Source organism: Marmota monax, unplaced genomic scaffold (assembly GCF_021218885.2).
Source record: "Marmota monax isolate L192 unplaced genomic scaffold, Marmota_monax_Labrador192_F-V1.1 WCK01_AAM20220418_F8-fsc00017, whole genome shotgun sequence".
Taxonomy (NCBI): domain Eukaryota; kingdom Metazoa; phylum Chordata; class Mammalia; order Rodentia; family Sciuridae; genus Marmota; species Marmota monax.
The window spans coordinates 20,687,656-20,711,724 of NW_026695241.1; the positions used below are offsets into that span (position 1 = coordinate 20,687,656).

General features: G+C 47.4%; 1 protein-coding gene, 1 non-coding gene and 2 pseudogenes across 4 annotated transcripts; 1 reads left to right on the forward strand and 3 right to left on the reverse strand.

Moving 5' to 3' along the window:
* The first annotated feature begins 925 nt into the window (after positions 1–925).
* Abcd4 (ATP binding cassette subfamily D member 4) lies at positions 926–17,219 on the forward strand. 3 transcript variants are annotated; one of them, XM_046440879.2, is made up of 19 exons: positions 926–1,078; positions 1,844–1,962; positions 2,113–2,240; positions 3,391–3,530; positions 4,568–4,684; positions 5,033–5,158; positions 5,884–5,934; positions 7,422–7,516; positions 7,791–7,912; positions 8,019–8,110; positions 8,280–8,369; positions 9,982–10,190; positions 10,358–10,449; positions 11,109–11,145; positions 11,516–11,565; positions 12,060–12,112; positions 12,390–12,466; positions 13,016–13,131; positions 13,297–17,219. In XM_046440879.2, the coding sequence occupies exons 1-19, from the start codon at positions 1,041–1,043 to the stop codon at positions 13,363–13,365; spliced, it is 1,821 nt and encodes a 606-aa protein (XP_046296835.1). In that variant the 5' UTR covers positions 926–1,040; the 3' UTR covers positions 13,366–17,219. The 3 variants fall into 3 exon arrangements, with proteins under 3 accessions (XP_046296835.1, XP_046296836.1, XP_046296837.1); XM_046440880.2 differs by lacking the exon at positions 5,033–5,158; XM_046440881.2 differs by lacking the exons at positions 1,844–1,962; positions 2,113–2,240 and having other exon boundaries at positions 931–1,078.
* Trnav-aac (transfer RNA valine (anticodon AAC)) lies at positions 5,443–5,516 on the reverse strand. Its single transcript has one exon. It is a non-coding gene; the product is annotated as a tRNA-Val (tRNA).
* Positions 14,393–15,025, reverse strand: LOC124090434 (disks large-associated protein 5-like; annotated as a pseudogene).
* On the reverse strand, positions 15,596–16,129 carry LOC124090435 (disks large-associated protein 5-like; annotated as a pseudogene).
* Positions 17,220–24,069: the final 6,850 nt, after the last annotated feature.

Sequence of the window (24,069 nt, forward strand, 5' to 3'; positions counted from 1 at the left end):
CACTTCCTAAGTTTAAATACACAGTGTCAAGGGGGCCTGGGACAGTAAAGCCACTAAACACCAAATCAGAACTTTTTTCCCCCCTTTGGTGCTAGGGGTAAAACCCAGAGCTTTATGCATTTAGGCAAGTGCTTCACCATTGAGTTATATCCCCAGTCCCCTGATTCCTGTTTTTATTCTATTAATTAATTATGTATTGTCATTGAGGATTGAACCCCGGGCTTGCTTTACCACTAAGTTACATGCCTCGCCCTTTTAATTTTTTTTTTTTTTTTTTTTTTTTTTTTTTTTTTTTTTTGGTGCTGGGGATCGAATACAGGGCCTTGTGCATGCAAGGCAAGCACTCTACCAACTGAGCTACATCCCCAGCCCCTTTATTTTGTATTTTGATACTGGGCCTTGCTAAGTTGCTGAGGGTCTCCCTAAATTGCCCAGGCTGGCCTGGAACTTAAGATCCTCCTGCCTCAGCCTCCCGAGTCGCTGGGATTACAGGCGTGGGCCCGGCTCTGATTCATGTTTTGTTTTTTTTTTAAATGATCTCGCCGGCTTCCCTGGGAGAACGTATGAAACATCTACTATGGGGGTCTGGGGATATGGCTTAGTGGTAGAGCACTCGCCTAGAACATGCGAGGTGCTAGGTTCGATCCTCAGCACCACAAAAAAATAAATAAAATAAAGGCAATGTGTCCAACTACAACTAAAAAAAAATTTTTTTTTAAAATCTAGTCAGAATCTAAATAGTTGTCATAAAATAATTACATCCCCTGCGACCTCCTGTCAAAGGGGAAATCTCCCAGATCCAGAAGGGGACGCTCTAGCTAATGGGCCAGCCAAATCGACGCTGGGCACTCGTTGGTACTTTCAGAGAAGTCGGCCACTTCCGGGAGCGACCGAGTCGCACGGCGCCTTCCTCTCTATCCACCACCCTCTCTGTGGTCGCTGGGGCCCCGCCCCTCCCCGAGACTGGCCGCGAGCTCCGCGGACTCTGCCCAGGGCTCAACTTGGGGTGGCCGAGTTCCCTGTCTGTCGGATCCCGGGCCATGGCGGTCCGGGGGCCAGCGCCCAGAGCTGGTGCCAGGTGAGCAGAGTGCTGGCGAGGAGGGCTCGGTGAGCGCGGGGCCTCTTCCCAGGACTGTGGAGAAGCAGCTCCTGCCTCTGCGCCGTGTCCTCCTGGAGCCCCCAGCCGGCTCCAGTGACGCCTGAGCGTAAAGAGCAACTCTTGAAAGGACGCCCACCTTCCGCCCGGATCCTAGGCTGCCTTGCATCGGCTGCTGCCCTTTGTTGCGGTCCTCAGGGGTCATTTTGCCGCCCGCTGCACCCTGGTTGTGGTATCCTGTCCCTCGCAACTGACTGCATGCGTGGGAGCCACAAGTGCACAGATTTGAGTGGATGATCTTTCTCAGTTCTTGGCACCGCTTTAAATTTTAATTTCTCTTTAATCCATCTGCAAATTTCTAATCTAATTCTTTTAACTAAGATCTATGGTACTCCACTGAACAAAAATATTCGTCCTAATAAAGTTAATTCCATCACTTTTTTCTTTATAGCCTGGATTTTCTACACAACAGTGTGTAATTATCTCCATAACTGCTTTATTCCTCTCCTTTGTTTGTTTGTGTTGGTTCTGAGGATTGAGCACATCCCAAGCCCTTTTTATTTTTTGAGACACAACCTTGCTAAGTTACTGAGGGTCTCTAAGTTGCTGAGGCTGACCTGGAACTTCTGATCCTACTGCCTCCGCCTCCCAAACCACAGGGATTACAGGTGTGTGGGCCTGGCTTTCATAACTGCTTTCTAAGGCTTACAAATTTCTGGTCTTCTCTCTGCTTCCTGACTTCTTCAGGCCCAAGTTAGATCTGCACTTTCTCCATCGGTTCCTAAGGATACAGAAGGTTTTGTTTCCTTCTTGGTCGTCACAGAATGTCTTGATGTTCCTGACTCTTTTGTTTGTGGCCCTAATGGGTGAGTGAGTAACTTGGACTTTGAAGAGGTGGGTAGAGCCCTGGTTTTGGGTCCCTTTCCTTTTCTCTGGGGTGTTTAAGAAGCAAGGATTCAAGAAGCCTCCCTCCTTTTCCCTCATCACTAATTTCTGACTCCTCTTCCTCCTTGCAGAACAACTGGTAATCTACCAGGTCGGCTTGATCCCCAGTCAGTACTTTGGGGTCCTGGGAAACAAAGACTTGGATGGGTTTAAGGCGCTGACATTTCTGGCTCTCGTGCTCATCGTTCTCAACTCCACAGTAAGGGTTTTCCTTTCACCCAGGCTAGTGTGAGTGGATTGCCTAGTGGGACTTCAACTCCAGGAAACAGGAATCAATGTGCAATGGGTTTCCTCCTTTTTCTGGCAACTGGAGGTTAGAACTGAAGGTTTCCCTGAAAGAACTCTTTGCAGGGCATTGATCTTACTGTTGCTTTCTTTGGAACTAATGTCTCAGGTGTTTCAAACTCCAAGGCTACACTGCAAGGTTCTGGATGAATTCACCATTTAGTGGAAATAGTCATTGTCCCTTAAGTTCTCAGAACTCTTGCTTCAGGGAGCCAGAGCACTTTAAAACCAGGATCAATAGCTAGAGTTGCTGCTGCTCCTCTGGCTGCTGAGGCTGTGATTCATCCTGGCATATGTCACAGCTCCAGTTTTAGCACCTGCTGCTTTCTTACAGAATGGCCTTCTTCCCCCATCTCTCTCATTCACTTGACTATGGCCTGCTCATTTTTTTCAAGATACCTCCATTGTCCCCTCTTTTGAATCCTCCTCAAGTTTCTCCTTCATGTTTCCTCCATCAAATGCAGCCCTTTTCCTGTACTTAACTAATTCCTTGAGTTGACCTCTGCTGTCACATACTTATCATTGTCTGCTCCCCGGATGGCTGTGAGCTCATTCCTCTTTCCCTAGTGCTTAGCACAGCAGAAGTGCTTTGCACATGGCAGATGATGAGTCAGGTATCTGCCAGGACTCAACTTAATGTTCTCTCAAGCTGCACCAGCTGTTTTATAGGGACCCCCCCTCTCATCATGCTGTGGCCACTTTTGATGGATCTTCATTTAGAAAAGCACTGGCCACCCAGAACCCTCTTCCACACTTTGGGGACAGAGGAGTAAAAGCATAAATGATGATATGGTTCCCAAGCTCCAGAAACTGTTATGCTTTCAGTGTAAGATAGTAAATTGTAGAAAGGGGCTTGAGGGTCTTGCTTTTGGTAAGTCCTTCAAGATTCGGTAAAGGAATAAACACATGAGTGAAGGGAAGGGTGAGTCCCATGATTTGAAGCTTTACACGAAGAAAGTGCTGAGTGATCAGAATGGGCTGGGCCTAGTTAGCAAAGGCTCCTGCCAGCCCTGAGCTTTGAACTGAGTCTTGCATGCCTTCTTCCTGTCTCCCCCACTGCACAGCTGAAGAGCTTTGACCAGTTCACCTGCAACCTGCTGTATGTGAGCTGGAGGAAGGACCTCACTGAGCACCTACACCGCCTCTACTTCCGGGCCCGCGTATACTACACCCTCAACGTGCTGCGGGATGACATCGATAACCCGTAGGCTTCCCCCTTGGTCCTTGTTCCCTTTGCATGCCCATTCATCTGGCTGCAGGCCTCATGGAGGTCATCTTCAGCAGGCAATGTTGCTTCCCAGAGCTGTAAGGAAGGGTGCTCTGCAGAGAACTCCCGGAGAGGCTGCAGGGCTGAGAATAGGGAGCCAAAAAGAGTTCATGAGCAGCTCCCTTTTGTTCATTTCATAACCTGGGCTTCTAAATAAGGCAAGTGAAGAAAACATCCTTGCTTAAAAAAAAAAAACAAACACAAAACAGGTTTTGAATTTTTAGCAGCAAAATAACAAAAAACCCAGAAAGTTATTGCTGTCTGGGTCTGATGTAGTATTTAGTTTCTCATTCTGTCACCTCTCAGCTTCTATTCTTTTTTTATAGGTGAGGAAACTGAGTCCCAGGAATTGCAAGTGACTTGCCCAGGGTCACATCTCTCATTGGGAATAGAAGTCAGGGTAGCCTTGGTAGTGCAGTGAGATCTATGGGGTTTCTTCTTATCACTCCCCTCTCACGCCACCACCCTGCCCCGCAAGCACTTGGCTACCTGGGAGGCCCTTCCTCAGCTGAAGCTGCGCTTCACAGTGAAGGTGCTGCCTTTGCTGCTTACTTAGCCCCTTCCTGATGACTCCACCCTGGAGAGGCTGTCCTAGGCAGACCTTTGTACTAGGGCAGGCTCAGAACTGCAGAGAGACTAGGGAGGATGAGATAAAGGGACCTTCCTAATTGTCTGGAAAGGTAGCTCTTCTACTCTCAAGTTTTCCTTTGGCTGTGCACAGAGCTGGCTGAGGCTCCTGCATGCTGGGCCTTTCATTTCTACTTCTCTGGGGAGTAAACTGAGGCACCATAAGAAGCAGCTGCCTAGAACCGTGTACAGAGGTTCTAAGGGTTTAGTTCCCTCTAGGAAACCAGCCTTGTCTGGATGTTTGTTTCCCTGGGGTCGTTGCTGAGGGCACTGAAAGGCAAAGTCAGGAGAAATGAGAGTGCCCTGCTTTCTTGGCCCCTGAACCCAGCTGATGTGATTGGCTGCAGGGACCAGCGCATCAGCCAGGATGTGGAGCGATTCTGCCGGCAGCTCAGCAGCATGGTCAGCAAGCTGATCATCTCCCCGTTCACACTCATCTACTATACTTACCAGTGCTTCCAGAGGTACAGCCCCTTCTCCCCAAGAGTTTCCCCAGAGTCTGTCTCTCAGAGGTCAGATCAGAGTCCAAGACGTCTTGCCTTCCCTGCCCCCACCTGACCCAAAGAAGTCTTCCTAGCGGTTGTGCCCTGGCCTCTGTTCTCTTTGACCCCATGTGATATTTCAGTGTCACAGTGATCCTGAAACTCTGACAGCTCACACCAGGTATCAGATGTCCCCACATAAGAGGAGAGGGTCCACAGAGCTGTTGAGACTGGACAGGGACTATCCAGGAAGGGGCAAGGAGCAAGGCTGAGGCCTGTGGGGCCGTGAGGTGCCCCACACCCTCCCTCACCCTCTCACTCTACTTTCAGCACAGGGTGGCTTGGGCCTGTGAGCATCTTCGGATATTTCATCCTGGGAACCATGGTGAACAAAACTTTGATGGGGCCCATTGTGGCCAAGCTGGTCCAGCAGGAGAAGCTAGAAGGGGATTTTAGGTGTGTCTTTTGCTTGAGGTTTCTGGGCTGGGCATGATGGTTAAGGGATAGGGTCTGGGGTAAGACTGCTGAAGTTCAGATCCCAGCTGTGCTAGTTACTAGCTGCGTGATCTCAGGTGAATGCTTTCAACATCTCAAATGTTTAGTTTTCTTATCTCTACAGATTAGAATGGGATGTATGTTTGCCTACTGAGCAATAAGGAGATTATACATGAGCAGCATTGAGAACAGTGTCTGGTTGTCCATTGCCAAATTCCTTGCTTGCCTCTTTTTTTTTTTTTTTTTTGTGGTGCTGGGGATTGAACCCAGGGCCTCGTGCATGTTAGGCAAGCGCTCTACCAACTGAGCTATATCCCCAGCCCGCCAAAGTCCTTATTCTCCCTGGGTCTTCTCATGTGCTTCTGGTCTAACCAACATGACTCAGGTCTGTTGGGGCTGTCATCTAATTGATCCAGCCCTTACTCTATGATTTTCTTGGCCTCCTGGCTGGGCCTGTGGAGAGGAGGGATTGTGAACAGGAATGCACCTGTCCTGTCCTCTCTGTAGAAAGCTGAGGGTGGCCCTGTCTTTGCATGGCTCTTGCTACCCCAACAGGCCTTGGGATTTCCCACCCCTAAGACAGACCAGGGAAGGGTTGGTTGAGGCAGCCAGAGCTCTTAGGGAGGGGTTTCCTCTCTATCCAGAGCTCGCCATTGTTAGTACACATCTCCCTTTGGTCTGCCTAGGTTCAAGCACATGCAGATTCGGGTGAACGCTGAGCCTGCTGCTTTCTACAGGTGAGTCTGGTAGAGAGAGTTCCCCTTCCACTTTGCAGAGAAAGAAAGAAGAAAAGTTGAAATTGATAATTCTCCCACCCACAGAGCTCATACTGAACACTGTCACATTTGCCTGAGACCCTCTCACTGCCCTTCTCTGCCTTGCCCTTAGGTCCTAGGATTTGCTTCTAAAGCTGGAGTCTCCTTATAGTAGCTAGTTTTTAGTCTTAGTGCCTAACATGGGACCTGAAATGGCCACAGAATAAAATGAAGGGATGTGTCGCCATCTTGCTGATGTCTGATGTCTCTACCTCTGTTTTCTTGTTGTGAATTAGCTTTTTTGCCTAGCACCTGACATCCAAGACTGTTTCTTTTTCTCTGTAGCATGGGACTTCTCGGGAGACCTACTCCCCACAAACACCACCAGAATATGTGGTCTCCTGATGGCAGTGTTGTGAAATGTCCCTTCCCTCCAGGACCAGGGCAATCCCTGAGCTCTACCTTGTGTAAGGCCACTATCAGTGTTTGGACTGATAGTCCAGGGCCCAGAGGTTTATGTTAAAAAGTTGCTAATCTTTGGATTAGCTATACTTGGGGTGGATCTAATGGCCTGTGTCCTTTGTTCTTCTGTCAAATTCTGCTGTATTTTGCATCTACCACTACTTGGGAACACCCAGAGTATTAGGAATCTGAGCCAGAGTTGAGTGGTGGGGTGGGGAGAGTTGGATGGGTGGCGAGTTTGCTTTCAGATTCTGCAGTTTCTTCTTAGCTTTGGGGAAAACAGTTCTTGGAGGTATTGTTCCTCTGTGGCCTCTCTATGCAAAATCTGAAGTGCCCCCCCTCTTCTCCATCTTTTCTGCCTGGAGAATTTCTACTTATCCTTGAAGCCCCAAGTAAGCTCCAAGGCACTTTCCCAGGCTTCCTCAGTGGGCAGGTCTGTTTGTTGCCATAGCCCTGAGGACAGACATGCTCATACTCCATACTCCAGAAACAATGTAGTATGTCCACATGATCTCTGAACTGGGACCTCTGGAAGTCAAGAACTGTTTGTCCACTTCTTCATTGCACTGGCTGACTAGCACAGAGCCTGGCGAGTAGTGACTGCTGCAATTTATTATTTGATTAATAACAGTGGCTTTTGTTGAGAGCCCCTCATGTCTGGTACTTTATATCCAGAAACGTAATTCTCAGCCTAACCTATTATGTAGGTATTATTAGCTCCATTTGACAGATGAGAAAAAATAAGGTCCTAGAGGCTTACATAACCTGCCACTGTCACCTGCTTAAAAACTGGCTAGAGCCGGGATTTGAATCAGGTCTGGCCAAGTCTAGAGTGTGTGTTCTTCCCACAAACAATATCATGAGGCAGAACAAGCAATGAATGGTTGCTAGTGACAGAAAGGGTCTGAAGCTAAGATTGTTTGGATGGGCTTGGTCTCTAAAGGAGGCCGTGATGAGGGGTGGGGTGCCCCTGCAGGCCCTGTGGACATCCCAGCCTTTCTCATCAGAGCTGGGCATGTGGAGCACATGAGGACAGACCGCAGGCTGCAGAGACTCCTTCAGACCCAGAGGGAGCTGATGTCCAAGGAGCTCTGGCTGTACAGTAAGCAGAGGGTTCCCTGGAGGCGGGAACCATACAGTGGGAATGGTCCACTTCCCTTCCCATACCTCCGTGCTTGTTTACCTGTCCTGAGAAATGTGTTCTGATGAAGGAATTAACTCAGGGGAGCCACTGCCTCTGCCGTGGGTGTCCTCAGGAGAATGAGGATCCAGGGGAATTGTGGTCCTGCTTGATTTCCTGCTCCCCATCCCAAGGATTGTATCCCCTTCAAAGCACTTGAGTAGTTCATGGGTCTCCCACTTTCTGTCTCCTGTAGTTGGTATCAACACCTTTGACTATCTGGGCAGCATCCTGAGTTATGTTGTCATCGCAATCCCCATTTTCAGTGGGGTCTATGGAGACCTGAGCCCTACAGAGCTGAGCACCCTGGTCAGCAAGGTAAGAATCCCTCCTGGTGACTCCTCATGCTGCACACCCCATCCTCTGGTCTGTGCCCAGGGTCTGGGAGTTGAGGCCGGCACTGACTGCTCTCCATCCTGTCCAGAATGCCTTTGTGTGCATGTACCTCATCAACTGCTTCACCCGACTCATCGACCTCTCCACCACGCTGTCAGACGTGGCTGGTTACACACACAGGTGAGGCTGCGTTCCACTCCACTGGACTCTGAACTGAGTGTGTGCTGTTGCAAGAAGCAACTAAGTGGGAAAGGGAACAAAAAATCTCCCCATATACTAGAGGGTGTGAGTCAGTGTCAACCTTACCTGGCACCTCAGACCCTGCCTCAGGTTCTCGCTTCTTGCTCAGGATCGGGGAGCTTCAGGAGGCTCTGATGGAGATGGCCCTGAAGTTGCAGGACTGTGAGGTCCTGGATGAGACTGAGTGGGACTTGGACAAGTGAGTACTCGTGAATCCCCAGCTTGGGTTCACCCTGGTGCCCTACTCCTCCCAGCTGAGTAGCAGCAGAGTCGTGAGGTGAGTGGAAGCAACCTCCATCTGGTGCCAAGCACATTGTGATTGCTGTCACACGGTTTGGCACCCAGTGTGTGGGTTTACATCATCCCCCAGCTCATGGAAGCAAAGTGCTCACACCTGCCTGGGCCCCTTAACAAAAAAACAAAAACCTGAATGGTATCATCTCCCTCCTCTTCTTCCTGCTAAGCTCCAGCCTGCCCTTTTCTGCAGGGTGTGTCTTCTTTGTTCCCTGTGCTTCATGCAGATCCAGAGATGTCTTCATTCTCCTATCTTTGGAAATTAGGAATGTTTCTTACCTTGCCCTGCCTTCAGGATCTGCTTCATCTCTACTTTTCTTGGGCAGATTACTTAACTATTCTGGGCCTCAGTTTCTTCATCTCTAAATAGGGAAGTTATGGAATCTTCCTCCTGCCTGGTTGTGAGGATTAGAGTTTATAGTACTTAGAAAGTGCTTGGACTCTGGCCACATAGTGAGCTTTCAAAAATGTAACAGTCTGAATTACAGGTCCCGTGTTCAGCTCTCACTTCTTAAGAATGAATGTCTTAACAGTTGACCTATTTAGGCTGGGTGCATGGTAGCTCATGCCTTTAATCCCAGCTCAGGAGGCTGAGGCAGGAAGATTGCAGATTTGAAGCCAGGGCAACTTAGTGTCTCAAAATAAAAAAATAAAAAGGTCAGGGGGTGTAGTACAGTGGTCAGGTGCCCTCAAGTTTAATTCCTGGGGCACACAAACACACACACACACACACACAGAGCTTCATGTCACTGTGGGCCTGGAGGCTGGAGAAGATGACACAGGAACTGTAGGAAATGGGTTGCTGTTCTGTGGGGAAGACAAGCATCCACGAAGAGCTAGGAATTCCAGAGCTTAACCAGAGTTCTGTTCCAGAGTATTAACTACTCCCATGTTACTATCAGTTTTCTGATCACACCATGACACCATGAAAATCCACCAACATTAGAATTAGCCAGAGTCAGCTCTGCAACTCTAAACAAGCTTCTCAGCCACCTGACCTGGTTTCTTTGCCTTCCAATTGAGAAGAATATCTATGATTCATGTGCATTGAGACTGATTAACATGAGTCACATCTGGGGCTTTGCTCAGTGGGTCTCTGAGTAGGTGCCCCCAGCATCCACTCCTGTATTAATGGACTCAGGCTGCCATGACACGATACCACAGACTGAGACTGACTTCAACATCAGAAATTAATTTTCTCACAGTTCCAGGAAGTACAAGATCAAGGTGTTAGCAGGGATGGTTTCTCTTTTGGCTGCTCTTGGCTTGCAGACAGTCACCTTCTTGCTTGTCCTCATGTGGCCTTTTCTCTTGTCCTGCCCCTAGAGTCCACCCCAACAGCCTTCCACCATCACCTCTGTGAATAGCCTGTCTCCATAAGAGGTTATGTTCTGAGGTCCAGGGAGTTGAGATGTTAACATAAAACTCCAAATGCAGAAGGCTGTCTCTGGAGAAGCAGCGCCTCCCACGCAGTACTCACGCTGCCTACCCTCCCTCCCCTCTCTTCTGTACCCCAGAGCCTCGGGACGGCCAGCCACGGAGCCAGCAGACACAGCTTTTCTGCTTGAGCGGGTCTCCATCTCTGCCCCCTCCTCTGACATACCCCTGGTCAAGGACCTGAACCTGAAGATCTGCGAGGGGCAGAGCCTGCTCATCACGGGCAATACGGGCACGGGCAAGACCTCCTTGCTGCGGGTTCTGGGCGGCCTCTGGGCGAGCACACGGGGTGAGAGCCCAGCCCTCCCTGCCTCTGACCCCTCCTTGGCCCTGGGGGAGGGGGCAGTGTGGTGGGCTCCAGCGTTCTTCGCTGGGGAAAGAGGGGGAGAGTCAGAGAGGAGAGGCAGTTACCTTCTCTGTGAGATCTCAAAATGGAGGCTTCTGTGGGCTCTTCAGGCTCCATGCAGATGCTGACCGACTTTGGGCCCCATGGGGTGCTGTTCCTGCCACAAAAGCCGTTCTTCACTGATGGGACCCTTCGGGAGCAGGTCAGCCTGATCAGAGGCCTGCTCTCTCTCCTCACCCCACCTGCTTAGCTGGGACCTCTAGCAGGGCAACAGATCTCAGGCCCTAGGGAGTTACTGGACAGAAGGTGGGGTAGGAAAGTGGCCATGCTTATAATCCCAGTGACTCCAGAGGCCGAGGCAGGAGGATTACAAGTTCCTGGCCAGTCTTGCCAACTTACCAAGACCCTGTCTCAAAAAATTAAAATGGGTTGGGGATGTAGCTCAGTGGTACATCCCTAGTACTACCCTCCCCAACACACACACAAAAGTGGCAAGCCCAGAACCTGGGTTCTAAGAATGTTCTACTCAGCATCTGTGGATTCACTCTATGTACTCAAAACAACTCCTGGGTACAGGGAGATCTTCGAGGGCGCTGGCCAGTTAACATGTTTCTTGAGCCCTCAGGAGACTCAGACTCTTGCCCACTCCCTCTCCCAATCACTTTTGAAGGTTGCAGTGGCCCTACCCCACTCTCTGTGCCCTGTCTCCCACAGGACTCTCTGGCCAGAGTGTCCCAACTCTGCTTAGGTGGAGTGGAGCCTGGCCTTCCTGGGTGGTTCCTGGGGGTTTCTGAGGGAGGGGGTTGTGTGCACCTCTGTCTCATTAGCCCTCCTCCTAGGCCAGTGTGGTTTTATTTTCAGGTGATATATCCCCTGAAGGAAATCTACCCAGACTCAGGTGAGCTGGACCTACTAAGGTCATGACTTCCATCTCAATTGCCCCTGCTCTGCCTGACTGTGACTTCACTTGCCCCCATTGGAAGAGGCTTCAGCCAGGCTGCTGGTTTCAGGTTGGGTCCCCTCCTCCCCCTGTTTACTGTTTGAGGGTCTGTACTTTGCCCTCATCTTACATACTCTTCTCCGCCCTGAGGAGGGGTACCCATTGGAGGAAGGGAAGTCATTGTTTCAGCTGGCCCTTTCCTTATCAAGGGTGATAATGCTGTGCCTCAGCCCAGCATTCTGGGGTACCCCCCACCCCATGATGTGCCCTAGCTATTCTGGCCAGCCAGAGGAGCTGACATGTTAAGGAAGCCTTCTCTGTTTTGCAGGCTCCACTGACGATGAGAGGATTGTGAGGTTCTTGGAATTGGCAGGCCTGGTAAGTGGGGCAGGGGCCTGAGGACCTGAGCCTCCCTGGGAGCACTGACCATAAGTCTCTGGCTGATGACTGGGGTAGAGAGTGGGAGTACAAATTGGCAGTGGGAGCCATTGATCAGGTATAGGCCATAGAGGGTTGTAAAGAATTTTAAAACATGGGCTGGGGATGTGGCTCAAGCGGTAGCGCGCTAGCCTGGCATGCGTGCGGCCCGGGTTCGATCCTCAGCACCACATACAAACAAAGATGTTGTGTCCACCGAGAACTAAAAAATAAATATTAAAAAAATTCAAAAAAAAAAAGAATTTTAAAACAATAAAACTGACCAAGTCTGTCTGCTTTTTACCATCACCATGCTCCAGCAAGTCTAAACAATATAGTTGATAGCATCCATACAGTACTGTGGTGTGCAGAAGTGTTAATGTGGTGGGGACTAAGACTGACAGGAGCACGGATGGGCCCTTTCATGGACTTTATGCCCTCTGGGTCTCTTACAGTCCAGCTTGGTGGCAAGAACAGAGGGTCTAGACCAGCAGGTGGATTGGAACTGGTAAGAATGGAGTGGGGCACTTGGCCAGATCCCTCATAAAGACAGTGAGTTCCTGGGGGCACTGCCAAGGGATGGGATAGCCCCTGACCCCAAAGACTAGATGTTTGGTCCATCAGGCACAAGCTGTGCCTTGAGAACAGAGTTTGGGCCTCTGGTATGGGCAGCAGGGCTGTGGCACCTCTGTCTGGGGCCAACCTCTTCTTGCCCAGACCCATTCATGGCAAAAACCAAGTTGTCGCTTTCTTCCTTGAGCATTATCACTTGTTCTCTTTTCTAGGTATGATGTCCTGTCCCCAGGGGAGATGCAAAGGCTCTCCTTTGCCCGGCTCTTCTACCTGCAGCCAAAGTATGCAGGTGAGGCCTGCCCTGCTGTCCCAGGGACTTATGTGCCCACAAGGGTAGCAGCTTGTGTTCACGTACACCAGCACACCTGGGCATGGCTGGGCATCTCTCTGTCCCTTGCACAAGAGGAGCAGTAGCTGGCACCTCAGGGCAGCCCTGGGGATGCTACAATACCTGCTTTTAAGCTTCCTGCTTTAGCAGCAGTTGAATCCCAAAAATTGGCCATGAGAGGGATTGTGATATAGCTTCTCTGGCTCTGCCACCAAATGAGTGGGCATCCCCACAGCTGTGCCTGTGGCAGGTGTGGACTTTTCCAAAGATACAACCTTAGGGAACTGGGCATCCCTGGATTAGGCAATCTTAGGGAACACTGTGCTTACTACAAGAAAGAGAGATTCTGTTCTCAGATGTAGCCCACGGCTCTCTTGGCTCATCTTCTCCTCGAGGTGGGGTTCCTGTAAGCCAGACCAGCTTTCAGCCTCCCCTGGGGCCCAGCTGGGGGTGAGTGTGGGTTAGAGGAGGCAGAGGATCGAAGTCCTGTCCTGTCCTATGTGCCTTCAGTGCTTGATGAAGCCACTAGTGCCCTGACAGAGGAGGTGGAGAGTGACCTCTACCGAATTGGCCAGCAGCTGGGGATGACATTTATCAGCGTGGGACATCGGTCCAGCCTTGAGAAGGTACCAGTGTTCACGAGGGAAGACTGAGGGGAAGGAAAAACCCAGAAGCTAGGCCTGGCTAAGGCCAGGGGCTCCTCACCTTGGAGAGTCAAGGTGGCATAGGGAATAGATTGCTTTCTTTTGTGTGGCTGAGCAGTCTGATTGCTGTGTGGTGGTTTCTCCTAGTTTCACTCCTGGGTTCTGAAACTCTGTGGAGAAGGAAGATGGGAACTGACTAGAGCCAAAGAGGAGTGAAGCCAGGGATGTGGATGGCCACCAGCAGGAGAGCCCAGCATCCTCCAGGAAGCCAGGAAGACCAAGCGGGCAAGAAGGAGCCCCAGGTTCACCTCCCATGTCTTACGCAGGAGCTTTTGCAGCAGTGGACCCAGCCCAGGGTGGCCCTGCAAGGAACACTGAGGTCCACTCACAGCTGCTTCTGTGGCCTCAGCCAGGACCTCTGTACTCTGGAAATGCTGACTACTTACAGATGACTTCATCTTTGCTGAAGAAAGGTTTTTGTTTTTTGTTTTTTTGACAAGACAAAAACATACCTTTCATTCTGTGTGGTTAATAGACAAAATATCCTCACTTCCCCTGAAAAATAGTATATCCAAAATTCACTTAGAAGAACACTGAATATTAAAACATTATATGACAATATATAAGTGGATTGAATAGAAGTGAACTTCCAATTGTCTAAGAATATTTCACAGCACTGATAATATAAAGAAAATGTTTGGATTTATTTTCAAATTCAAAACTCCTCTGGTTGTTCTTCACTGAGGGCCTTAGAAGTGAAAAGGTAATCAGATTATCTCCAAAGGAGATGTGTCTGGCATGTTCTTGATGTCTCTCTCCTCTCCACTTGATTACTGAAGTTTAGGCCGAATCAAGAAGGTGGCATTCAGTAATGACACTTTTATTATCAAGTAGTACTATTGGAGAAGACTTAGTTTCTTCTTGTTGTGAGATGTTATTTTGTGATGGTATATTTTTTTCAGGGCTTCTCATCAAAACATCTTGTGAGGTAATTGAAGAATTTAGTTCCATTCTTTCTGCAATATCTGAAATTTCTTCCTTTTTGTTGGTTCTGTATTCATCATGGTTTATTTCAATTAAACCTTGTAATCCAGGACACTGAGCATCTTCCACTATGCTATTCCTGCTTTCAGAAATATTTGAAAACAAAATTTTCTTATCAACACGTTCACTTTTGGTGCTCCCAGGATCAGGATTCACTGGTGGTGTCATTTGTCCTAGCAGATCTTCGTCAGCCTTGCTCTCAGGTATGGCATCCAGTGGACTTAGGGGTTCCGTGTCTTTGAGAAAGACGTTCAGAAGAAAGTTCTGAGGAAGATTTAACAGGACTCTCAACTCTGAAAAACCCAGCATCAACACTATTTTGACAAGTTCCTTTGATGTTATTGGGCTTGCCTCAGAGTGTTCTTCCTGCTTAATTTTGCCTCATTGCATTATTTATGGCAGCGAGGGGATTTCCGGCTGCAGTCCTTCCACCATCATCTTATTTTGGTTTACTTGCCATGCTTGAGATGATTTTTTTCCGAAACACTTTTTTATTTGTGCTATTGTTTTGCCATCTAGATTCCTCAAACTTGGTCAGATTGGTGAACTGTTGGTTTACATCTTCCATCTGAAAACTAACCATATCCCCAAATGCATCCAGCTCTGCCTAGGTAGTCTCCATTTCACCTTGTTTATGTTCACAGTCATTCTCCAGTCCTTCACACTGTTTGACTCTTTCCTTAATAAGGAGTCTTGTTTGACCAACTGCTGTGCAAAGAACATCTTCAGCATCATCTGGAATGTCCGATTCAAGCTTTCTGTCCCACTCAAGGCAGTGTGAAGTCAGTTTCTCAGTTTCTGAAATATGGACATCATATGTTGGCTGAGACATCAGATCTTCATTTAATTCAAATGATGGGACATCTTTTATTGAAAGGCCATTTGAATTTTTAGTAGTAGTTTCAATTTGATTTAAGCTATGTTCTTGATTCAAAACTGTTAGAGAACCCAAAGGACACTGTAATTTATTTGAATCTTGCTGTACAGTCTTGGTTGAGTAAGTTTTACATTTTCGGGTCAAGATTTCTTTTTGTTGCTTCTTGAGTCTTCTGGTTTTAAAGGATTCCAGGTATAACTGGGTGTCAAGAAAGCATTGGCACTTGTGGGAGTCATGACTGTTACTTGATAGGTCTTCAAACCATCTAGTGGATGAAACATAAACTCATTAGGTGCAAAGGAATTCTTCCCTTTGGTTTTTGCAGGATTTATCTTAGGTAAGTTACATTTTTGATAAGGTTCCATCTGGATCCATTCCATTTGTTGCACTGGTTTGTGAATCGAAAGTATTTTCTTCATTATCAAGTTTGAAAGAAACAACCTTATCAGGTTCTGTTTCTATCTTTTCCACAGGGCTTCCTTTATTTGGTACCTTTCTTTCAGGTTCATTATCATTAGTAGCAGATCAGGTCATTCTCACTGATGTGGGCACAATAGGCTGCACAACTGTTTTCTCTTCGTCTAATACTTTCTTTTCTGAAATCTGTCTTTGACCAGGTTGGATTGCTCAAACATCAATGCCATTCTCAATCTTAGTTTGGCCTTTGATCTTGTAATCCATGAAGAAGATGGAGTAGTCTTTTTTGGCTCAGTTTTCATAGCATTCTGGTTTGATAAAAGAAAGCAAGATGCCTCAGGTCTACAAAGACCCATTTTAAATATTCCTCATTTAGTTTTTCTCTGTTCTTTTAATTTTTGAAGTTGCTTTTCTTCTTTTATTTTTGAAGCATTTGTTTTCGTTCTTCACTTAGGAGAGTTTCATTGACTTTGGCTTGGTACTGGCCTTTTCTGAAACAAGCTCTTGCAATGTCTCATCTAATTCAACAAGACATCTACCTTCCGAGGTTGGAATATTGACATCTTTCAAGCCGAAGTTTCTATTTTGCTGGGATTCCTTAGGTCTGTTTTCTTTCTGAGACAGAGATTTCCTATGAGCATATTTAGTTCAGTACTTAAATCCTAGACTCCTCAAGTTTGGTCAGGTTGGTGAACTCTTGGTTTACATCGTTTCAGTACTTAAATCCTTTCTGTGGTGACTGGCAAAACGGATGAAGACATCCTGAAGCACTCTCTAGTGGGAAACGTCAACCAAACTAAAAGTACAAGAGTCCTCCAGGTCTGGACAACCTCGGTCACTTCCAAAGGAGTAACTCCAAAAGCTGCATCTCTGAAGAAAGGTTTAAAAGGGCACGCTGTAAGAAATGAAGGGTCAGGGTGTGCACCTGACTAAATTTTGTAATGATAGATTTTTAACTTTAATTAACTGACTTTTTATCTTTTTTTAAAGGAAAAAATAAACATTAATAAATGTTTTTGCAGCTTTTGCTCTTACTCTCCTCTCTATTATAAAATGGTCTTCTTTACTGACTGTTTAACCTCAGAGCTTAGAAGGAGGGAGCTCTCCCCTCTGCCCTGGCACCTGCTGCTCATGGTTTTCCACTTCTCACTTCCTCCCTCTGAAGTGGGCACCCCCTTTCTCCACAGAAAAGTCCTCTTCACCATGGCTGATTTTGGGACTGTCAGCAAAAGAGTCTCTGCCAAAGAGTCCAATGTGGATAAACTTCCTATTTTCGTGTCACCCTGTTTACTTGCCACTGGCTAGGAAGATACCAGCACTCCAGGTGCTGGGCACCCCCTTACTACTTTTTCACAAATGTATCTGGTATAGTACTTTGAAGAAATGTGCAAACAAGGCCTCTGGCCTTGAACTGGGCTTCACAGAGATGTTTACATTTTTAAGTTACAAATGGGCTCCAGGGTAACAGCTGGCAGGGGAAAGAAAAAAAGAGGAGAAGAAGCTCTCCCCTTCTTAGGTGTTGTCCTTGAAGAGTTAACTTGCCCAGAACAGTGAAAGAAAAAGCTGCTTTTATATGAACTTCTGCAGACTGTGAACTTCTGAGCCCCTCCCCTTACACACTGGGTATAAAACTCTAAAACTACCTGAACTTGGGGTTCAGGGGATTGATTGACTACAGCAAAGGCTGTACCCTCTAAACCTGGCTGCAGCCAAATAAAACTGTTTCCTGCTATCTTCGGTGCCTTGCCTCGTTTGTCCCTACTACACCTCCGTGGGCCAGTGCAGTGTAGTAAAGTCCAGGAACCACTAATCTCTAGGGCCTTTCTGCCTGTAGGTGCTGGGAATGGAGCCCAGGCCTTCGCACATTCGAGGCCCGCTCTCCACCACTGAGCCACACCCTCAGCCTCTGTCTTTGCTATCCTAACCCAGATGAAAATAAATGTCCTTCTCCTTACCAGCTAAAATAGGGTTTTTTGTTTTTGTTTTTCTGTATTTGGGGTGGAACCCAGGGGTACTCTACTACTGAATTAAATACCTGGCTCTCTATTTTTTATTTTGAGACAGGATCTCACTAAATGGTTCAGGCTGGCCTCAAACTTGCAATCCTCAGCCAGTCGTGGTGGTACATCTCTGTAATCCCCGCAACTCAAGGTGCTATAGAGGGAAGATCTCAAGTTGAGGCCAGCCTTAGTAACTTAGCAAGACTCTGCCTCAAAATAAATCATAAAAAGTTCTGGGGATGTAACTCAATGATAAAGAAAATGATAAAGAACCCCAATCTCTAGTACAAAAAGCAGAAAAAACAAAACAAAACAAAAAAACCCTTGTTATCCTCCTGTCTTAGCCTCCCAAGTAATCGTGATTATGATGTGTACCACTCTGTCCAGCATTTCCTAATGTATTTTTAAGTATTTATCCATTTATTTTGGTACTGGGGATTGAACCAGGGGTGCTTTACCACTGAAATACATCCCCAGCCCTTTTTAATTTTTTATTTTGAGATAGGATATTGCTAAATTGCTTAGGGCTTCGGTAAGTTGCTAACTAACCTCAAACTTGGAATCCTCCTTCCTCAGCCTCCTGAATTGGTGGAATTACAGGCATGTACCACTGTGGCCAACTTTTCCTAATATTTTAAAATACTCTCAGTATAGTCTGTACCTATAGTTCCTATTGGGAGTCTCCCTGAGAACTCCCCAGGCCTTTCAAACATGGCGGCAGGCAAATTGCCAGTGGGCACCTAGAACTCCCCGGGCCTTTCGGATAAGGAGCCCCCAATGCAACATGGCGGCGGGCAAGTTGCCAGTGGGCGGATAACAAGTTGTTTTGAAAACCTTCTAATCGGTCCTCCTGTCTTCCGTGATCGTGATCGTGGACAGCTCATGCCCCCCATGAATCTTATGCAGGGTGGACGTGCATGCACCGTAGGTGATGATCTGACCTTTACTATGATTGGCCCCAGGAGTTTCCTGGTTTAAGATAACTGACTCTCACTTTCTATATAAACTAGCACCAGCTTGCAGTAAAGTGCTTCATCTTTGTCACTGCTATCTGTGTGTGTGCATTTTAATCTCCGACGAGGAACCTTGGCCTTTCAGTTCCAGCTAGCTACTTGTGAGGAGGATTGCATGAGTCCAGGATTTCAAGGCTAGCCTGGACCACCAAAAAAAAAAAAAAAAAAAAAAGAATGATTAACTCACTTTTTTTTTTTTTTTTTTTGGTACCAGGGATTGAACCCAGAGGCACTTTACCACTGGCCCTTTTTATTTTTTATTTTGCTAAATTGCTTAGGGCCTTGCTAAATTGTTGAGGCTTGTCTGGAACTTGCAATCCTCCTGTCTGGGCCTCCCCAGTCACTGGGATTACAGGCACATGCCACCATGCCTGGCTAAGTGAATTTTTAAAAAAGAAATTTTACATTTGATGTAAATAGACAATAACTATATGAACAATGAAAACCAGTGTTTTTAAATTGCAGCTACACACTTTACCTACAAAAACTGAGCCTGAAGCTTGCTGTCTTTGTGGGGGGGAAAAAGAGCGGAGTTTAAAAAGTGTTTGAGAAGAGTTAGGTATAGTAGCACCCATCTGAGATTTTTTTCCACTTAATGAAATTAGGTAGAATGGGAATTATAAGGTAAATAATTATAAGGTAAATAACTTAAGATTTGCGGTTATTTAATGCCTTATTACTACCCTATAAAATGATCTGAGATGTGAAAGTGGAAGTTTCTTACATGAGGAAGTGTGCCCCAGACCAGTGCAGCCTAGCCCATGGGGCGGGCCCGGCCTCAGGCCTGTTCTTCTGGAGCTCCCCCCTGAGAGCTGCTGAGGAATTGCAGGATTATGACACTAGAAAGGCCCATGGTAACCCTTCAGCCACACTCTCAAGGTTAAAGGGGCCTTCTTCGCATTCTTGAATCTTCTGGACATAGCCTTCCAAGAGGTTCTACCTATCTTTTTTTTAGATGGTGTGGATTGAACCCAGAGACTTACATGTGCTAAGCACGTGGTAACACTTCAGCCTCCAAGTTGGTCTTGAGCCTCTGTTCAGATGCCTCCAGCACTGGCCCTGCCTTTCCTCCGACAGCTCTAATGGGAAACTTCCTCCTTGGGTTAAGGGAACACCTGCTTCCCCAGATTGCCCTGACTTCACCCCTTGGGCATGTGTCTGTGTAGCTGTGGGGTCTGGGCATGGGAGGACTCCCTCTGGCTTAATTTCTGCACGTTACCGCTAACCTTTAGGGACCACTTGTCCCTGCTGGCTTCTTGGACTCCCTGTCTTTCACTCACCTCAGAGACAGAGGCATTAAGAGGTGTCAGGAATTGGTAGAAACCCATATGAAGGCCAGGCCCTCCATACTATATGACAGGACAAGTATGTTTTGTTTATAAATGCAGTGTGCATCAACCAGGAAGTAATTGCACAAGCTTATTGACCAGTAATTGCCCATTTGGCTCCCAAGAACCTACATAGACTCAGGTAGACTGCTGTCCCCCTCTGGCACTCTGCTAAAGGACCCTGGATTATAGGGGAGGGCAGGAAAGCAGTGTTTTTGTCACCTTCAGCCACTGTCTGCTTACCATATCTATTTGTGTATAGTAAAGGCCTCTCACACTGAATGCTATGTGGTTTGAAGAGGCCTTCTCCAAAACTCATGTTGAAATTTAATTGCTATTATAAGACTTGAGGAGTGGGACCTCAAAGAGGTGACTAGGTCCTGAGGGTGTTTCCCTCCTGGTGGATTAAGGCTGATATGGGAAGTTTGGCCCCCTTTTCCTCTCTGACTCTCCCCTCACCCTTTCTCTCCTTGTAATGTGATGTCTTCTGCTGTGTTAAGACCGCAGGAAGACTCTCACAGATACAGATCCTCAATCTTAGGCTTCCCAGCCTCCAGATCATGAGCCAAATCAACTTTCCTTGTTTATAATTTACCCAGTCTGCGCTATTTTGTTACAGTAGCAGAAAACAGACTGAAACACATGTCAAAAACTGTATGCATGGTCTTTCCCAAAAGCTTTTTCTAGAGTATCCTGTGAAAGTGAGCCACACTACTGTCTAGTTACACAAGTCAAAACTCAAGTGGTCCTTAACATACCCTTTCTGCCCCTTATCCAACCCCCAACCAGGTGCTATTGGGTTAACTCTACTGATAGGTCTTCCATCCATCCACCCCTGTCCACCTGCTGGAATCCAATCTCAAAGAAGGCCAGAAGGGAGTCAGGAAAGGGAGAAAAGCCACAAAGAGATCAAGGAACAAAAGACCAAAGAAAGGAAGCATCGGGAGGCAGTGTATGCCCATCACTTGGGAATATTAGTGACTGTGGGGTAGCCATCTATGGACTATGTAGTTCAGCTACTGAAAATGGTGGTGTTTCTGTATTTCTTCATCAGATATCTCTGAACACCAGCCACATGTGGAGTGCCATTCTAAATTCCAGGCCTACTACAGTGGGGAGCAAGATGGGCCGGGGCTACCTCTCCTGGAACTTCCTTGCCCTGTGTGGCACATTGCAGATCTGAAAAACATAAAACAGGAGGGTGCTTCAAATGAACTTCAAGTGCAAGACATTTACAAAATTGAACATCTGCTGTGATACTGTAGAATCTCCAGTTGCCTTCAGAATCCCCCCAAATGCCAGTTCCCATACAAAACCACAGAAGACCATTAACAGAATTTTGCCAAGGGTTCATGAGATTTGGGGGCATTATCTAGCCTACTGCAAAGCAGAACATTTAAAAATCCCTTGTTAACTTATTTTAACTCCCTGCATATCTTCCCTCTCCCTGTGCTGTGTGTCCCTTTTATCCACCTTAACCCCTGGGGTACTCCTTTCTCTCCTTTCCCAAGGGGTTGGGTGTTGGAGAAGACAACTTAGATTCCAGGATAAACTATGTCAGGAAGGATCAGGGTGGGTGAAGGGATATTAGCTTGTGATCAAAGATCCACGAATGCAGGCTGGGGCTGGGGCTCAGTGGTAGAGCGCTTGCCTAGCACATGTGAGGCATTGGGTTCAATTCTCAGCACCACATAAAAAATAAATAAAGACTTTATGTCCCTCTTCAACTAAATTTCTTTTTTAAAAAATCCATGAATGCAACACCTACAGACACAGAAATTATCAACAGCTGCCGTTCCTCCCACATCCAGCACTTTCCACGCCTTTTCTCATCTCCTCCTCACTGCAGACCCAGCAGAGAGGAAGGCTGCAGAGCTTGGGCTGTAGCTGATATGCAGGGGTCTTTGAGTCCTTGTAAAACAATACCCCTAAATCAAGCCTGTGAGTTCTACTGAGGACAGCGAGTTGGTGACCTGGGACAGAGAATTTGCCACTGGGGGAGGAAGTGATGTGGGAAAGGCTGTGGGCAAAGGAAGGAGGGAAGGAGATGCTTGCCTTGGGCAAAGGATAAGGAACCCTATGGAGACTCAGCCATCTCAGTATTTTGATGGTGGTGAGAACTGACAGGTAACACCCAACCTCTATTCCTGGCTCAGACCACAGGTAGTTGTATACCATGTTCTGCATTATAGAGGACAGAGCTGGACTTTGTCCCAGGAAACTATAGAGGGACAATGCCAATTTCCCTCAGTAAATACTGCTTTTCTAGAAGCATCCTGTCAATGCCAAGAGCTCCTGGGTGATGCCATATCTGCATATTGGGATATGTTAACATCCATATCTGGATGCTGAGCTAAACCCTAGAGAAGAGGGCGCCCTCTAGAGGCACAAAGTTGTTGGACAATCCATCCCAGGAAAAGAACAAGTCAGCAGAGTGAGCCTAGGATCCTTGTTGGAGGCTATGGAGACCACCTGGGAGGTGGGATAGGACTTGGATGGCCTTGTCCCTGGGCATCAGGCAGGGGACACGGGCTGGGGAACCTTGGGCCTCCCAGACCTCTGGGCCACTGGATTCGCCATCTATAAGTAGGTTTTGATCCTCTAGGAAGATTTCCCTGGTAAAGTCTAAGTTCAAGGCAGGGAAAAGACCTTTACCCAACATTGGGTCAGTCCCTGACCCCAGATCAAAAACTGCCAGACCACAGGGGTGAAGGAAGAGAAAGGTAAGCCCAACCCTGGGCTTGGGAAAGAGGTTTATGGCTCACACAAAGCTTGAAGAAGATGAGGGCCACATTCCCCAGGAACCTTGTGAGGAAGAGCCTTCCTTTTCTTTATAGCCAGATTGAAATGGCTGAACTCCAGGAGCTGAAGTCCCTTCTCCCCATCCCAGCCAGCACTAAGTTCTGTGTGTTCTGACTCCAAAAGACATCTAAAGCACACCCCTTTTCTCCCTCCCACCTCCACCAAGCTGGTCTGAACAACTACAGTGACCTTCTCCTGGTCCCTGCTGCTTCTCTCAGCCCCTACATCTCCTACCAAGCAGCATGATGGGCTTCACAACTGCGAATTGGCTGCTCACCGCCAATTTAAAATTTAAAGTTTAAAATACTACAGCTTCTCACCTCGCCCAACCTCCTGGCCCATCCCTTTTCCCAGGGCTATCAGCCCTCTGCTTTCTGGAGTGGACCAAGCCAGTGCTGCCTCAGAGCTTGTCCCATGCCTCCTTGTTTTCATCCCACTTTAGATATTTCTACATATTTCATGGGAAACAGGCCCTGAAAGGAGAGTTCTGTGCTTAAGGTCATTCAGTGGTAAGATTCAAACCAGGTCTGAGACCCAAAACCAGTGCCCAGTGGTTTCTCCCCTGTCCCTCATCCAGTCATTTTGTGGTGGAGCTCAGAAAGGACAGAGATTCCAGAGTCATGAGACAGCTCAACCTGGTTCAGAGCACCCAAGGCACCAGCTGGGGGACTCTTCACTTACAGCCTACCAATCATACAGGCGGGGTACTGAGCCCCGCGTCTTCCTGCTTCTGCCCACCAGCTCCTGATACCTCAACCAGCAGATTGTATGGGGAAAGGGCCAATGAAGATATAAACACCAAACACCAGGATAGAGGGGTAGCTCAATGGTAGAGCATGTGCCTAGCAGGTATGAGGCCCTGAGTTCAATTCCCAGCACCGCAAAAACAAAACAATAACGCCCTGCAAGGATTCATATGACGGTATTTCATTTCTTATCTATTTTTGTATGGTACTAGGGATTTAATCCAGGGGTGCCATTCCACTGAGGTACACCCCCATCCCTCCCTGTTTTGGTCCTTTTTTTGGTCTTTTCTTTTTTCTTTTTTCTTTTTTTTTTTTTTTGAGACAGGGTTTCACTAAATTGCAGAGGCTAGCCTCAAACTTTCAATTCTCCTGCCTTAGCCTCCAGAGTCTCTGGGATTACAGTACTGCACCACTGTGTACATTCTAATGGATTCCTAAATGGTGGTCAAAAGAAACCTCAACAAGCCAGGCACGGTGGCTCATACCTGTAAGCACAGGAATTTGGGAGGCTGAAGCAGGAGAATCACAAGTCCAAGGCCAGCCTCAGCAACTTAGCAAGTCCCTGTCTCAAACTAAAACATAAGAAAAATGGACTGGGAATGTGGCTCAGTGTACAGCCCCACCCTGGGTTCAATCCCCAGGACTGGGGAGAAAAAAGAGAGAGAAAGAAAGGCAGAAAATATTAAAATATTC